Raw genomic sequence first — 16,711 nt, 5'->3', positions numbered from 1 at the left:
CAGGAGGCAGCTAATCAATGATTTTTTCTCATCATTGATGTTTCTATCTCATTCTCCCTCTCCCTTGCTCTCTGAAATCAATAAAAATATTTTTTAAAATATAATAAAACGCAGGCAATGAAATGTGAAAGATAGCAAACTTCTATCCATTAATCTATACATTTAGTAAAAATTCTAGCAGGATTTTTAAAAACCTGACAACTTATTCTAGGATAGAGGCCCATGAATAACTAAATCAATTTTTAAAAAAGAAGACCAAAAATGTTACTCTTGTCAAAGAATAATAAGACATACATAAAATCATGATAATAAACCAGTGTGGACTTGGTGCACCAACAGGTAAATAAGCCAATGGAACAGAAGAAGGAGTTTAGTGACAGATCTGTGTATTTAGGAGAACTTGGTATATGATGAAGATACCACTGGAATCAATGACAGAAAATGGATGAACTGTTCAATGGGTTTCATTTAGGAAATTGATAAGGGGACTACACAGGAAAAAAAGTATAGTTGGAGAACTTTTACAGTATACCAAGATGTATGCAGATGGATTAAAGAAGTAAATATGAAAGATAAACTCTAAAGCAAATAGAAGAAAATATAGAAACCTATATTTGTAATTTTGGAGTAGGGAGGACTTATTCAAAATTTCCAAAACACAAAAGATAAGGGGGAAATTATTCAGTTGCCTATTTAAAAATTAAGGATTTGGGGTGACAACCTATACAAAGTTATCAGATTACTGACACTTGGGAAAGTTTTTTGCAATATCAGCACCATAAGACAGCAATTTTCAACCGGTGTGCCACAAAAAAAGTTTTAAAACATGCAATACCTGACTCCTTAGTCAGGGGCACTAACCTATTTTTTCTCAGATTGTCAAAAAAAAAAAAAAAAATGACAACAGCCAGCACAACAATAGGTATCTGGTGTGAATGAATCAAAATGATAGCCATTTTTTTGTCAGACCGGCAGAAGTATATTTTTTGGTGTGCCACAAAATTTTCCTAATTAGTTTATGTGTGACATGAGATGAAAAAGGTTGCAAATCCCTGCCACAAGTTAGTATCTAGCTATACAAAATACTACAGGTAACTATCTAGTAATGCAAGCGACTCCACAAGTGAAAGATTAGAAGCCTGTTTGGGAAATAGTCCTATTAAAATGGACCTGTGAGACCTTGGTTTTCTTGTTCACACATGCTACAAATATTTATTGAGGGCCTATCACATATCAGCATTGTTCTAGGTTCTGGGAATACAACAGACAAAACTCTGCCCTCCTGGAATTTAAATACTCCCCAGTGTTCTCTCTCACCAATAGAAAAAAAGAGAAATTAGTTTCTACTACGTGAATTTTCCCTCTAAATTGCAATCATGTCATTTTCAAGTTGGAAGGATTTGTAGGGTGCATTTCTCCTAAATCCGTACTTTTCATGGCGCTAAAGAGCTCCCCTCACAGATCTGGCAGGCACGAGGATGTGACACATGGCTTGTGCTTCACTGGAAAGCCAGAGGTTAGGTGGATCCACAATGCTTACCAGTGAATCATGGCTCTTCCTCTACAACCCGGGTGAGAGTTGGCAACCTCTCTGGGCTTCAGTTTCCTCCTCAATAAAATGGCATCAAGATGAGACTTGACATAATATTGGTACAAGGATTAAATGAGATCATATAAAACAGGACAGCATCTGGTACATGATGAAAACTCAGTGTTGGCTGTTTTTACTTCTCTATCTTGATTAGGATTCCAAAGACTCTTATTTTCCTATACACTGTATTTAAAAATCAGTATGGCCACACCTCCGAGGTATTAATGAGGCAATTAAGATCTCCTTTAACAATGAGCAGAAAAGGAAGTCAGATGCTTTCCCTTGTGGTGTGGGATGTGTGTCTCACTGATTAACCATTAATCCCAGTGTGTGAAACTTGCACTCAGGATTGTAGGGCTTGAAGGGATTTGAAGAGATCATCTTGCCAGCCCCTGCCCTTCTTTGACACGGAAGGACTCCGAGCCCTGGAGGAAGTAAGTGCCCTTCCCTGAATTAGTACAACTGGAACCATGCACTGTTGATGTGACAAGGAAGACTTGAGTAGATTAGATGGAGTATTATGATTAGGAAATAAAGATGGTGATTAGACAAGGTATTAACCTAGCTGACTGGTCAAATGGCTTGTGAATTGGGGACATGAATAATCTTCCTTAATTACAGACCCAAGTTCTTCCACACATGAAGAACTTACTGGACTTCCAGTTGACTGTCATTCTTTGGTTCAGTAGGTGGAGCCAATCTTCCTTATTAGAATAAGATAAACAGATTCAGCCCAATTATAAGTGGAAAAAATATGTGCCTCCTGTCATTGAGGGTTGCAGACGTTGGTGGCTGGCTGGAGACCTCGAGTGCAGTGACCAGGAACGTCAGAGCATGAGTTCCAAGTCAAAATCCATAGGGGTCATCGGAGCTCCTTTCTCAAAGGGACAGGTGAGTAAAAAGCCTTCCTTTGAATAGCTGGGATTTATTAGACAGTTTCAGGCTTTAAACTTAGTAAGGTGTTATTTTCTGGTTAGTTAAGTTCCCTAAGACAACCTGGCCCTGAAGTAGTATAGCGTTTGAAGTTGTCTCACCGGTTTGCAAGATTGTATAATTAGGGTCACAAACCCAGTTATTTTTGTGGCTCCTAATCTCAGCCACAGCCAATTTTATTTGAATCTACTACCTTTCCCTCATCTTTTAAAAAGAAGATATTTAAAAAATAAATAAATAAAATAAAATAAAATAAAAAGAAAATATTTTTATTTGAATGGAAATGGATTATTTCTGCATTTTAGCTTCTCATTTAGATTTCCTCATTTTCATTGTTTTTGGTGTTACTGTGTATGTTTGTAGAGAGAAGGAATGTTAAGAAAACACATTTGTTTAGCTATGTAATGAATGCCTAGAAAAATGTCGTAGAGTTCTTTTAATTTGGATAACTTACATATGATTGCTTTATGCAACTTTGTGAATGATTCCTATTCTTAAGGGCTTTAATAATTCTATACAAGTCTTAGTTCATGGACTTAGTAGAATCCCTTGTGTACCTTTCTTTGAGGGAGGTAAAAAGAAAGAAAATCGGACTGTAAGTTGGTAACGTTGAAAGGACTAATGGATTTATGAAACTCCCAGATTGCCAAACATGCCAGTAACATTGTAATAAAATATTTTATTTTCCTGCCCTGGCCACACTCATTCTGATAAATATGATGAGATTGCAGACACCTTAGACTTCAACATGTATCTGTTCTTAAAAGGAAAAAAAAAAAAAAGCAAACAAGACAAGTGTGAATTGAAACTCCTAAAGTTTTTTGTTGTTGTTGTTTTAAATGAAGTTTCCTGCAAGTTTCTTAGAACTATTTTGCCCACCTGGGTAGTGTTTTATACTCCTCTTAGTTCTTTTTTTGTTTTTAATTCTCACCTAGGAGTGAGGATATTTTTTCCATTGATTTCTAGAGAGAGTGGAAGAGAAGGGGAGAAGAGGAGGAGGGGGAGGAGGAGGAGGAGGAGGAGGAGGAGGAGGAGGGGGAGGAGGAGGAGCAGAGGAGAAGGAGGAGGAGCAGAGGAAGAGGAGGAGGAGGAGGAGGAGGAGGAGGAGAGACACATTGGTTGCCTCCCACAGGTGCCCTGACCAAGCCCAGGATGAGGTATGGGTGCCCTTGACAGGAATTGAACCCGAGACCCTTCAGTCCATGGGCCCACGCTCTAACCACAGAACCAAACTGGCCTGGGCACTCCTCCTAGTTTTGAACTCTTGCTTTGCACTCTGGCTTCTTATTGCAAAACCAAACAGGACAGGTCAGAGGTGAGAGACCCAAATTGCATGTGGACTGTCAGTAAATACAGACTCACTTTCCCTGGAAACCCTTCAAAGGTCTTTCCCAGTATACAGAAACATGCTGCTGACACAGAAATTGTTCTTTTAAATGCTTAATTGCAAAATTCACAATATGCTCACTTATTCTTGGGGAGGTTCTAACAAAGATAGAATTGAAAAAACTGACAAAAGAAATGGAGCAAGGAAAATGGAAGGAAGAAAGGAAGGAAGGAAGGGAGGAAGGAAGGAAGGAAGGAAAGGAGAAGAGGGAGGGAGGGAGGGAGGACAGAAGCAGCATGAACATGCTCTGGTCCCTGGACCTCAGCAGAAAGCCTTAGGCTGATGATCACAGCCCCTCTAGGACAGTGGTCGGCAAACTCATTAGTCAACAGAGCCAAATACCAACAGTACAACGACTGAAATTTCTTTTGAGAGTCAAATTTTTTAAACTTAAACTTCTTCTAATGCCACTTATTCAAAATAGACTCGCCCAGGCCGTGGTATTCTGTGGAAGAGCAACACTCAAGGGGCCAAAGAGCCGCATGTGGCTTGCGAGCCGCAGTTTGCCGACCACGGCCTAGGGGATATAGCCTGATGCATTTTCTGTGTTCAGTGAATTCTTTTTTCTTTTGCACTACAGCCCTTCCCCCATTAAAACGTGGCCCAGTGATAATGGAACTTAATGTCTCATTCATGATAATAAGGACACAGAGAGATATTTTTCTACACTAAGCCATAGCATAGAGGAAAAAAAATGACCAACATATAAGCATCTGTCCTCACCTAAAGAAGTAAAAGTTTTACAAACAAGCAAGGGAGAGGTTAAGAGGACAAATGGCTAGAAGTTTGAGTCTGAGAAAGGACTCTCTCTCCTATCTCACCCTCTTTCGAGGCAGTGGGAGGTAAGAGGGAGGTAGTGGCAAAAAATGAGGTAGGTTTTATATTTATTTTACAGTTGAGTTCACTAAGGCTCAGAGAGGTTTGGAAATCTGCTCAGGGTCACATAGCCTTGAGCGTGTGATTCCAGACAGGACTGTTTAATCCCAAAGCCAGGAGAAAAGGGAATGGACTGAAGGAGGAAATGTGTCAGGCAGAGCATGTGGAGGCCCTTGCTGCCAGGGACAGGAATTGGACATTGAGGATCTGCTTGGCAGCCAGGCCAAGTCATCTGCTAATTTGAATTGGGAAGAAATATTTGTTTGGTTTGGTGCCACAGCCCAATCCTAGGGACAACACATGTGTCTTTGGCACTTCTACTCTCTGACAACAGGAAATAACTTTATATGTAAAAACCATGTTGGAGCCCTGGCTGGTTTGGCTCAGTTGATAGAGCATTGGCCTGTGGACTGGGGGGTCCTGGGTTTGATTCCAGTCAAGGGCACATGCTCCGGTTGCAGGCTCGATCCCCATTAGGGGGCGTGTAGGAGGCAGCTAATCAATGATTCTCTCTCATCATTGATATTTCTATCTCCCTTCCTCTCTGAAATAAATAAAAATATATATATATATATATATATATAAAAACATGTTGGAAGTTAGAATCATAGAGATACATGAAAGAACTATTTCTTTAGGGTCACTAATCTGCCAGGAGGCTGTCTTCCTGAATATAAAAACAGCAAGGCTAGAATTCTTGTTCACTGTGTTTATTAAGCAGGTCAAAAGTTGAAATACCAGCTTGGTCTTTGTGGGTTCAGCCAACTGCCAGGTGATTTTCCCTGTTGCCTGCTTTGTCCCGTAGAACCCTCCCTTACTATTATGAGGATCTGCACATGGCTGTCTCCCATGCTACCTTTAAAAAAATGCCTTTACTGGCCTGGCTGAGGTGGCCCGGTGGTTGAGTGTCAACCTATGAACCAGGTGGTCACAGTTACCAAGAAGTCACATGTAAATATTTCTTTCTTCTCCATGTCCAGCACAGCTAGAGAGTGGTCCAGTTCCTGAGTAGGGGCAGCTGGGGATTGAGAAAATGAAAGAAAGAGACAGACACTGAGATAAAAGGAAAAAGCTGGGGCCAGGTGGGATCACTGTCCTCTGACATGGACAGGGACAGGGACAGGGACAGGGACAGGGACAGTGACCCCGAGCCAATACAGCGTGTTTATTTTATACAGAAAAAAACAGGAAGTTTTACTAAAAGTCAAGACAAAGGAGATTATGTGCAGTCTTGGGTGGGCCCGAGTCGTATTCATTCTTGGTGCTTGGCTGGATTTCAATAACAAAACCCATCCCCTGGCACCTGGGCTGAAGGTCAAGTGGACAACACTCCTGCCTTTTGGTAAAGGGTGTTTCCAGAACATGGCTTTGCCGATGCCACTGGATTCAGCTGACAATAATTAAAGAAATGCCCATGTGCCTTCCCAGGCACTCTCTACAGTCACGGTTCAAATCCTGGTCAGGGCACATGCCCGGATTTTGGGCTTGATCCCCAGAAGGGGGTGTGCAGGAGGCAGCTGATGAATGATTCTCTCTCCTATCATTGATGTTTCTCTCTCTCCCTTCCCCTTTTTCTCTGAAATTAATAATAATTATACATATAATTATTATTGAGTAAATGCCTTTACTCAAGCTATTGTCCTGATTTATAAAGTTCCTCCAGCACCCCATCCATCGTCCTGAACTCGTGTTGCATCACAACGCTGAAATGTCATCTGCTCCACCTGACACCCTCTGTCCCCGGCAGAGATAGGAGCATCCTGTTTAGTTGTTATGGCATCTTGTATCTACTTTGAAGAAAATCTCCAAGTGCTGTTTAGTTGATGTTAAATATCCAAATCCCCTCTTAGCTTATGAGTTAATCAAAGGCAAAACCCCTCTCCTTTTAATTGTAGTGTCTCCATTTATCAGAGTGCTTCTGCACAAAACAAATGTTCACTAAGTCGGTAGCGTGGGGTGATGGGAAGAGGAGATGCAGGTTTTGGAATCCAAAGGACTTGGATAAGGTCCTAAGGCTCTGCCACTTGTTAGCTGCGTGAGGGAAGGAGCATTAGATAACCTCTCTGATTCTAGACCCTTATATTTGACATAGGAGTAATCCAATCTACCTTGCTGTGATAATTAAATGTAAAATCCTGGCTCTGTAGGGACACAAGAAAATCCTGTTACTGCTATTTAACTGATTAAACAATGAATTTCCTATTCTGTGCATCTGATGACCAAGATGATGTCTGAATTCCTTTCTTTTTTAATTGTTCAGCCACGAGGAGGAGTGGAAGAAGGCCCTAAAGTACTGAGAAAGGCTGGCCTGCTTGAGAAGCTTAAGGAACAAGGTAATTTTTAGGTTGAAATGTTGCAGAAGATCAGAGAAAAACCAAGCAACGCTCAGAGAGATGGAGTTCCACTTTATTATTCACCGGTGGGCTCAGAGAAAATGTCTTTCAAATTCTGAGCAAAGCAACAAGCAGGGATTTTCTTTTTATTAAAGAGCCAGCCCTATGGGTGCTTAGTGGTTATCTCGCTGGAAGCTTGTGGCCTTGAAAACAACACAGTTCCATTCAATTAAAAAATACATCTGGCACGAGAGCATGCGAGTATCTAGTCTCTGGCCTACAAGGTCAGACAGCTAAGTTTATCTTCCTTATTAGTCACGCAGGCTAGAAAGCAAACGTATTTTTCAGAATAAGGGACTGTCTAAAAATGGCAGAGTTGACTTTACAGAATAAGGGACTATCTAAATAGCAGAGAATTTTGAACAGTAGTTTTACAAAATAGGGATTAGCCTTCTCAGAAAGATGATCAGCCCGAATTCTTTCCTGTTCTGACGGATGCACAGGCTCCTGCTAACACGGGGAGTGTCTGCAATGACATCTGTACCACAGAATTCAGCGCTGGCTAGAACCTTAGATGTGCACCCTATACAGAGAAGCAGCATGTGGGAAGAATGCACAATCAATGTTGCTTATTACTCAGATATTTTGTCTTTCCAGCCAGACTACTTTGTAAGAGAATGTGTGTGCTTAAGAATTGGGGTTGGGTGGGTGGGAAGGGAGTTGGGGGGATTGAAAATGGAAGGCAAGGGGCAGCAGCAGAAAGTACACTACTACCAAGAGGAGCCCCATTTGTAAGAGTAAATAAAACAGTAATAGCACCGAGTCTCGGTTTGATGCCTCCATTTTCCTTGGTGGGGGCTTGAGGCAGCAGAGAAGCTGTGGGCCCCAGGTAGGTCAAGTTTGGACTGGAAAGCGAGCACCTTGAATGAGTGAGGTGGGGAACCAGGCTCCCAGGGCATGGTTCCCTAAGGGAAGGGGCACTGGGAAGTCCTATGCAGGAAGAAGGGGCCCCCAGCCTTCCCAGGTCAAGGAGGAGGAAGAGGAGGAGGAGGAGGAGGGGGGGGGAGGAGGAGGAGGAGGAGGAGGAGGAGGAGGAGGAGGAGGAGGAGGGAAGCGGAGTAGTTGCTCAGTCTCAAGGCTTTTCCAAACCCTGAGCCACCAGGAACCGGTGAACTTGGGCGGCCTGTTGTATCAACAGGCTTCCTCAGATCCCTTCCTTGTAACTTCTGAAAACTGGGCCATGAGAAAGGACAGGAAATGGGATGGACCTGGGGCTTCTGAGTCAGTATCAGGTGATTGAGTTGTTTGTTCTGGGGATGTGATACCTAGAAAACTTCCAGCAGCTCGACCACGGCCCAGAGGGCTATGCCAAATTCCATCTTTCCACACTGTTGAATATTAACAGCAGGCCTTCCTGTAGATGGCTAGCTACATCCACAAACGCCTACCACAAACATCAGAAAGAGCTATAAGTCAAAACTTTATTTCCTTCCAGTTTCTGCCTTTCTCTCCAGGCACGTCCTTGAACCAGCTGGAGCAGTTCGCTTCCCTTGATTGTTGCAAGAACTGCTACTTATTTTTCTTTAAGGGGAGGCCTAAACTCTCTGAGAATGTGCCCATGGAAATTCACTGTAATATCAGAAATAATAAGGGAGTATTAAGTTACACCACTTTTATTAATAAACATGGAGAGTATAAACAAAAAAATGCCCCAGTAATAATACTGGGTGTATGATTACTCATATTATACACAATACATATTTGCATATGTGAGCATGCAAATGAAAAATACTTTGTATCTTAAAAAGTACAGCTAAAAAAAAAAAAAAAACTAAAGCAAAAACAACAAAACAAAAAAAGTACAGCTAAAGCAAGTGTCATCTTTATATGTAAAACCCTGATAAAGTGTTGGCGAGGATATGGAGCAACTGGAACCCTCATATATTTCTGATGAGAATGCATAATGATACATAGAGCCACTGTGGAAAGATGGGCAGTTTCTTAAAGAAACGTACAATTTACCCTTTGACCCAGCAAATCTACTCCAAGGTATTTACCCAAAAGAAATTAAAACGTGTTCTCACAAGGCCTTGTTTGTACTTGAAGGTATAGAGCAGCATTGTTTATGACAGCCAGATTCTGGAAATAACAGAATGCCCCCAAGTGGTAAATAAATAAAGGGCACATCCATCCCATGGGATGTACTGACTGTCTCGGCTGCGCAGGGAGGGCGTGAGGGAACTTAGGGGGCATGGAGGTATTCTAAATCTTGATTGTGCTGGTGGTTAAAAGACTGTAGATATTTCTAAAACCCACTGACTGGTAAACTGAAAAGGAATACGTTTTAGTAAATAAGAATTATGCATCATAAATCTAAGAAAAGAAAGAGAGAGACCCCAGTAGACAACAGGAAGCCTGGGTAAATGAACTGGACTAGTCCGTCAGTGAACAAGCATAATTTGGTCACCTTTTATATCAGGTTAAATCTCTTGAAGGTGTTACTGAATCACAGATACATACAGACAGGCATGAATACAATACACAATGACCGCTTAGTTCAGAACATTGAATTGAGCCCGTATCAATGTGTTACGTGAAGCTCTGCACCTTGAGGCATAATGCATGGCCTTTTAGGAAGTGCACCAAGGTCCTTAGGAACTTTGGGTTACCGTATTGAAAAAGTATGATAATAAAGTCTTTATTTCCTGGCTTGCTGAAGTGTGAGGACCGATGGTAATCACCTACTCTTATTGAATTCTGACAATAGCACTGTGAGGCAGGTACAATGGGCAGAAGAGGGAGCTGGACTGCTTCAGCAGGTGACGGATTGGATTGAAACCAAGGATTGTTAACAAAATAATGGTGTGTTTTCTTCTTTTTAAATATGATTTCTTTACCATAAATACAATACACGCTTATTGTAGAAAAGTAGAAAGCACATGAGCTCAGAGACAAAGACAGCGACACCACCCACTAAATCCAAACCAGGTCACCCTGTTGTACTTATAGCCTAAGCAGCAGATTCAAGCATTTACTGAGAACCCCGCATACAGCAGGCACCGGAGTGCAGCCCGGGTGAGATGATGTCAGGCAAAAGTGGATGTGGTGTCCACCTTCACAATTTTCAGTCTGTCCAGACTCTTTCTGTGCTTATATTTTAGAAAATAGACCTATTCTGTACATTTAAAATCAGCCTGCATAGACTGTTTTGTAATCTTTATTTAGTAATCTGCAACTTTTAATTTTAACTACAGAGTGTGATGTGAAAGATTATGGGGACCTGCCCTTCGCCGATGTCCCTAATGACAGTCCATTTCAAATTGTGAAGAATCCAAGGTCTGTGGGAAAAGCCAATGAGCAGCTGGCTGGCGTGGTGGCAGAAGCGAAGAAAAATGGAAGGGTCAGCGTGGTGCTGGGTGGAGACCACAGGTACTATTTAATGAGGGGCTACGGGGGATTGGCACCAATGGCACGAAGAAGGTTTAACCAAAAACATGCGAAGAGAGAACGTATGGAAGGGAAAGCATTGATCAATAGTTTATATCAAATTTTCTGCTTAAAAAATATTGCTGGTTACTACTTTATTTTGGAAACACGCTTAGCTCTATTTGAAGTCTTGAATTATCTTTATTACAGCAGAAAATACATTAAATGTGAATGAATTTCAGTACAATATTCAGCAGAGGCTTACATTTCTAAATAAGCACTGAGGAAATTTACAGTCAACTTATTGCGCTTGATTACCGATCATAGGAACAACCCATTTAGGTCAACATTTAAAAGTGTTTTCCATTATAAAAGTAATGATTATAAAGTTTTTTGAAATACACACACATGTAAAAGTAAAAACAACAACAACCAGTGAGAATTGTAGTCCCCTAACAACCATTTCAACCGGAATTTCCCTCGGACATGATTTTGTTTAACAATTATGTGTGCGTGCGTGCGTGCGTGCGTGCGTGCGTGTGTGTGTATTATCCTGCTTTGTTCTTAATCCACAGTTGAAATTTCCTTATCTTTACTTCATGATATATAATCATATTTTTACTGTTGCATAATTTTTCATTAGTGTTACATACACATATTGTCCAATATTCAAGTAATTTTCAAAATTACAAATAATGTGGCAAAGACAGTTTCTGTGCATGAGCCTCTTTATTTCTTTAAAGACTAGTTTATTGATTTTTTTTAGAGAGAGAGGCACAATTGCTTCCACTTTGAGAATTGAGAAGTTCACGATTCTCTGAATGGTACTCAAAACATCCACACGTGGGAAGATAGGGCATTGTCTGGCCAATCCTAATCTTTTAACTTTTGTGTAAGATATTACTGAGCTGTTCCATTCAGGCACATTTTCTGGAGCTTGAAGTGCTTGATGTGAACTTGGAGGGTTCTTGCCGGAGCCTGCCTGCACTGTAGTTGAACGGTACCTGAAAAGGGGGGTGAGGATTAAAAAACACAGACACTGTAGTTGCCGGGAGGGCGGACAGTTCAAGACTGCCGCGCCGAGTTTATTTTCTCAGCCCTTTTTATAGGCAAAAACAGCTTGTGCAAGCATAAAGGTCATTGCCCGGGCAGGATGTTTTTTCCGCCTTAGCAGAATCCCAAATACACTTTAAACTTCTCACTCCGTCAATTTCCCTATCCTTGTTCCTGTTATTGAGAACCTACTGCAACTCTTGACCCTACCACAGTGCTACTTCCTCTTCAAGCCTGCTTAGTATCAAACCTAAATATGTGAAGCAAAGGGCCCCAGCAAAGCGGGGAAAACAAGGTTACTGGTTTGTTTACCTGATTGCCTCTCACGGTCTCCCACATTTCCCCCTTTCCTTTATAATAAAAGAACCGGGGTGGGCCTTAACTGGCTAGGGAAGTAGAGGTGTGATTCCTCCCGTGGCTCATCAGCCACTCCTCAGGCTCTTGGTATCTTTTGGGGAGGAGAGGCAGAGCCCTTTACACTTTAAACTTCTCACTCCGTCAATTTCCCTATCCTTGTTCCTGTTATTGAGAACCTATTGCAACTCTTGACCCTACCACAGTGCTACTTCCTCTTCAAGCCTGCTTAGTATCAAACCTAAATATGTGAAGCAAAGGGCCCCAGCAAAGCTGGGAAAACAAGGTTACTGGTTTGTTTACCTGATTGCCTCTCACGGTCTCCCACAGGTTCTGACCCGGCTAAGAGTGGGTCCTTAAGCGTTTGGCAGGAGAGGAGGAAGTTCAAGCAGAGGATCTGATTGAATAGAGTGAGCACCTGGGATATGCTCACGCAAGTGGATGGAAGGGCTCCTGAGCCAAGCTCTCCAATTGTAAACAATTGGGTTTTAAGAAAAAGGGAAGGACTCTGTCATGACTCACTGGGGAGAATTAAGTATTTACCTAGAGAAATGAGAGTGCAAAAAATAAGCCTGATTCAACCCTGAAAGTGGAATAGTCTCATGCTAAGGAATTCCTTGTGTGGTAGTGTTTTTACACATTATTTAATTTTTGGTGAAACTATAATTTATAATTTTATTAGAAGGTGGTTTTGAAAAATATCACAAATGATTTAGTGATACCTTTGTGTAATTACAACTTCTTAGTAACTATTAAGTTTAAGCTCTACTTTCTCTGTTGTTACAATTGTTTAATTGGCATCTCCCATTTAAAACTATGAGCAATATCAGTTGACCTAAAGGAAAATCAAGCACAAGCATTAACTGAGTTAATAATATGATGTATGTAAGGCTATTGCAACCCTGATGCTCACACAAACTTTTTCCTCTAAAGCTTGGCGATCGGAAGCATCTCTGGCCACGCCAGGATCCACCCGGATCTCTGTGTCATTTGGGTGGATGCTCACACGGATATCAACACTCCACAGACAACCTCCAGTGGGAACTTGCATGGACAGCCTGTGTCTTTCCTCCTGAAGGAACTAAAGGGAAAGGTAAGAGGCTGGTTGGCATTTTATTCAGGAGGTGGAGGGAACTAAGAACCATTCTGACATCTTATTCTTGGTATAATCTCAAACTCTTTTCTTGGCAGCAGATAAGCAAAGGGTTGGAGGGTAAAGGTGGCGAGGCTCGGTACCTCTCCCTTCCTTGATGGTTTGCAAACTGACCTTGTATCTTCCCTTTTGATTCTTAACCCTTTGCACTCGCTTGCTTTTTTCTCGATTCCTTTATTCTACTTGGGATTTAATTTTTTAAATACCCCAGATTTTACAAAGCGCGGCAGTAGAATAAAAAACTGGAGTTTCTTTTCATACAAACTTATTTATTTGGATTTTTTTATATTTCAAATTATTGATACATTCAAAGAGTAATTTTAATCTCGACATCCGAGTGCAAAAGGTTAAACTACCCTTTTTTAGGTGGAGCAGAGAATAATCCTAAGCAAGTCAGCAGAGGTTCAGACATTAACCAACTCACCTAAGATCGCACACCAGGCGAGGGCCAGAACTGGTCTCTTAGTGCCGACTTTTTTCTACTACATGCCACACAGCCTGTCATGGTACCAAGTGTCCCCTCCACATCATAGGGCCTTTTCAAAAACGGAGTTCTTAAAATGAGGATCACAGTGGTTTACTTAACATCTTTCCTGTGAGGAGCACATATCTAAACCACAAGCAGAACTGCCTCCTTACGCCCTAGAAACTTACTTTCCAAAAGATGTAAGATGAAATTCCACATTAAGACTTAACATTGTGGCTCATAATTTTTATTGATATGCTTTTAGTATGTCAATAAAACAATGTTTATTAATATACCTGTAGCATATTGGTCTTTATGATGATACCTGGGAATGTTAGGTTTAATGCCCAGAAGTAACATTTTCTGAAGTGACAACCGATAGGTGTATACACTTGCAAAATGTGCAGCTAGCCTATGGAAACAGCCAAGCTCGACTCCAGAACATTTGAAGAGCAACCGAAGGGTTGGGCAAACATTTCCCTTCAGCCACTCGAATCCATCTTCTGAGTTAAGTCCCCATTGAGAAAGAGAAGTAAAGAAGGGATGAAAGAAAGTAATGGAAGTACACTGACTTTCTTACAGAAGAATTTTGGGAAGGGCCCAATGGAAATGGTGCAGGACCCAATGGAAATGGTGCAGAAATGGCAGGTTAGGTTGGGGCCACCGGGTGAGGCTGGGTAGGGCCAAAGCAATCAGGGGGACCACCAGGGGAGGCAGGCATTCTCTTCGTCGTTTTGTATTGTCTTTTAATGATTCCTAAAAATGTATGTTCTAAATAGAAGATCTATCTAACAACTGTACTTAACTTTCAATGTAAGATTTGCTCAAGAGAAGTATACATGACCAAATGGAAAATTGCAATTTTAGATCCCTGATGTACCAGGATTCTCCTGGGTGACACCCTGCATAACTGCTAAAGATATTGTGTATATTGGCCTGAGAGACGTGGACCCTGGGGAACAGTAAGTTTATTCCTTGATGCAATTTACCTTCATTTTTTTGTCCTTTTGCATGCTAGGTGCACTGGCCAAACCTAAGGTAAAAAATTATTTTAAATACCAAGTATATGTACATCCACGTATATGTATATATTCAAATGATTCTTATATTGACTTGCTAGTAAAAATATATTGATATATACATGGAGTTCACAGAACTTACATATTTTATGTATCTTAGCACATTGATCTTTTCTTAAAAGGAGATGAGAGGGCATAGAGTCAGCCTCCATGTTAGTTATAAATTACTATCTTCTTTCATAGCTACCTTTTGAAAACTCTGGGTATTAAATACTTTTCAATGACTGAAGTGGACAAGCTTGGAATTGGCAAGGTGATGGAAGAAACACTCAGCTACCTACTAGGAAGGTATGATGCTTGTGTGTGCAACATAAATATTGCTAAACGAACCGGCTACTGGTACTAATCAATGTAAGTCATTAATAAAGCCTTTATGTAAAATCATGGAACTTCACTAGGTTGTTCCTTTTTACAGAGCAAAGTAAGAACTATATTTATCTACTAAATAATAAGCCACCAACTTTAACCTGAATTACTTTCCCTCTTCTTAAAAGAAAGAAAAGGCCAATTCATCTGAGCTATGATGTAGATGGATTGGACCCATCTGTCACACCAGCTACTGGCACACCAGTCATCGGGGGTCTGTCTTACAGAGAAGGTCTCTACATTACAGAAGAAATTTTCAAAACAGGTAGGTATAGATCTAAGTGAATAAAGAATCAAGTGTACACATGGCCAATATATACTTACTAGAGGCCTTGTGCATGAAATTCCTGCACTGGGGAGTGGCGGTCCCTCAGCCCGGCTTGTGCCCTCTCACAGTCCAGGAGCCCTGCAATCAATTGCCCCAAAGAGGTAGGCCCCGCCTACCTGGCCCAGGCTCCGTGATGAATCACAGCAGAGGGAGGCCCAGGCTACCTGCCACAGCCCGCCAGTTCGTGGCCTGGGCCTCCCTCTGCAGGATGATCATGGGGCAATGGCTGGGCCCCCAACCAATCTCATCGCACCCGCCTTGTCTGACCTGGCACCAGTGGGTGTCATAGTGTGGTGGTCTGGATGGTCATTCTGCTGTTCAGCCATTCGGTTGATTTGCATATTACGCTTTTATTATTATAGATACTGCCTGGTCTGAAAATCAAGCCCCGGTTGACACTTCCACAATGCCCATTGCATGATGCAGTGACCTAAGTGGTTTCAGTTGGTTACCCCCTCTTTCCACTCCTGAGAAACACTTCAGAGATACTGAATTTAAAATGTCGACTATTTAACAAATTACTTTATTTCCGTTTGTTGTTGTAGGGCTACTGTCAGGATTAGACATAATGGAAGTGAATCCATCTCTGGGGAAGACACCAGAAGAAGTAACTCGAACAGTCAACACAGCAGTAGCAATAACCTTGTCTTGTTTTGGAGTTGCTCGAGAGGGCAACCATAAGCCTATTGACTACCTTAACCCACCTAAGTAAATGTGGAAACATTATGTGAAAATCTCACAGCTTATAACTTAGCAAAGCTAATAATTTACTTAAGCTTACGGTTATCCTCTTCTAGATTTGGTGTTTCAGGAAAATGTTTTACCTGAGGAAATACTAGTACAATTAGTATGAACTGCATCAATTCCCTATTGGTGTAAAAGATTTGGAAATTCAAGTTTTTGTAAATTTAAAAAGCTTGTATTTCCCATTTTGGCAAAAGACTTATCCTTAGAAATGGAAGTACATATTAATTCCCAAATAAAAATTTGCTGGCATTAAAAATAAACACACTCCCAGAAGATAGTGGCCAGAAATATTCAAAGTGATGGAAAGCAAGAACCTACAACCAAGATTACTCTACCCAGCAAAGCTATCATTTAGAATCGAAGGACAGATAAAGAGCTTCCCAGACAAGAAAAAGCTAAAGGAGTTCATCACTACTAAACCAGTATTACATGAAATGTTAAAGTGTCTTCTTGAAGAATAAGAAGAGACAAAAATATGAACAATAAAATGGCAATAAATAGATATCTATCAACAATTCAATCTAAAAAAACAAAATAAGTTAACAAGCAGAACTGAAACAGACTCATAGATACAGAAGACATTTTGACAGTTGCCAGATGGCAGGGGAATTGGGGCAAT

At 41.1% G+C, this 16,711-nt stretch overlaps 1 protein-coding gene across 3 annotated transcripts; it reads left to right on the top strand.

The window, feature by feature from the left end:
- The first annotated feature begins 2,425 nt into the window (after positions 1–2,425).
- On the top strand, positions 2,426–16,204 carry ARG1 (arginase 1). Of its 3 annotated transcripts, XM_054722132.1 has the most exons (9): positions 2,426–2,482; positions 7,048–7,120; positions 9,469–9,480; positions 10,357–10,549; positions 12,887–13,046; positions 14,440–14,534; positions 14,835–14,939; positions 15,146–15,282; positions 15,891–16,204. In XM_054722132.1, exons 1-9 carry the CDS (start codon positions 2,426–2,428, stop codon positions 16,055–16,057), a joined length of 999 nt encoding a protein of 332 aa, XP_054578107.1. In that variant the 3' UTR covers positions 16,058–16,204. The 3 variants fall into 3 exon arrangements, with proteins under 3 accessions (XP_054578107.1, XP_027997962.1, XP_054578108.1); XM_028142161.2 differs by lacking the exon at positions 9,469–9,480 and having other exon boundaries at positions 10,375–10,549; XM_054722133.1 differs by lacking the exons at positions 9,469–9,480; positions 12,887–13,046; positions 14,440–14,534 and having other exon boundaries at positions 10,375–10,549.
- Positions 16,205–16,711: the final 507 nt, after the last annotated feature.

Source organism: Eptesicus fuscus, chromosome 10, assembly GCF_027574615.1.
Source record: "Eptesicus fuscus isolate TK198812 chromosome 10, DD_ASM_mEF_20220401, whole genome shotgun sequence".
In the NCBI taxonomy this organism is placed as follows: domain Eukaryota; kingdom Metazoa; phylum Chordata; class Mammalia; order Chiroptera; family Vespertilionidae; genus Eptesicus; species Eptesicus fuscus.
Note: the sequence above shows the minus strand (reverse complement) of the source record. Positions and strands in the feature narration are given on the sequence as shown.

Bases quoted from the DNA above. Each gene is read 5' to 3' on its own strand.
- ARG1 (XM_054722132.1), top strand. From the start codon at position 2,426: ATGAGTTCCAAGTCAAAATCCATAGGGGTCATCGGAGCTCCTTTCTCA. The intron at 2,483-7,047 runs GTGAGTAAAAAG...TTAATTGTTCAG, and splicing joins CTCCTTTCTCAAAGGGACAG to CCACGAGGAGGAGTGGAAGA. The intron at 13,047-14,439 runs GTAAGAGGCTGG...TTGCAATTTTAG, and splicing joins TGAAGGAACTAAAGGGAAAG to ATCCCTGATGTACCAGGATT.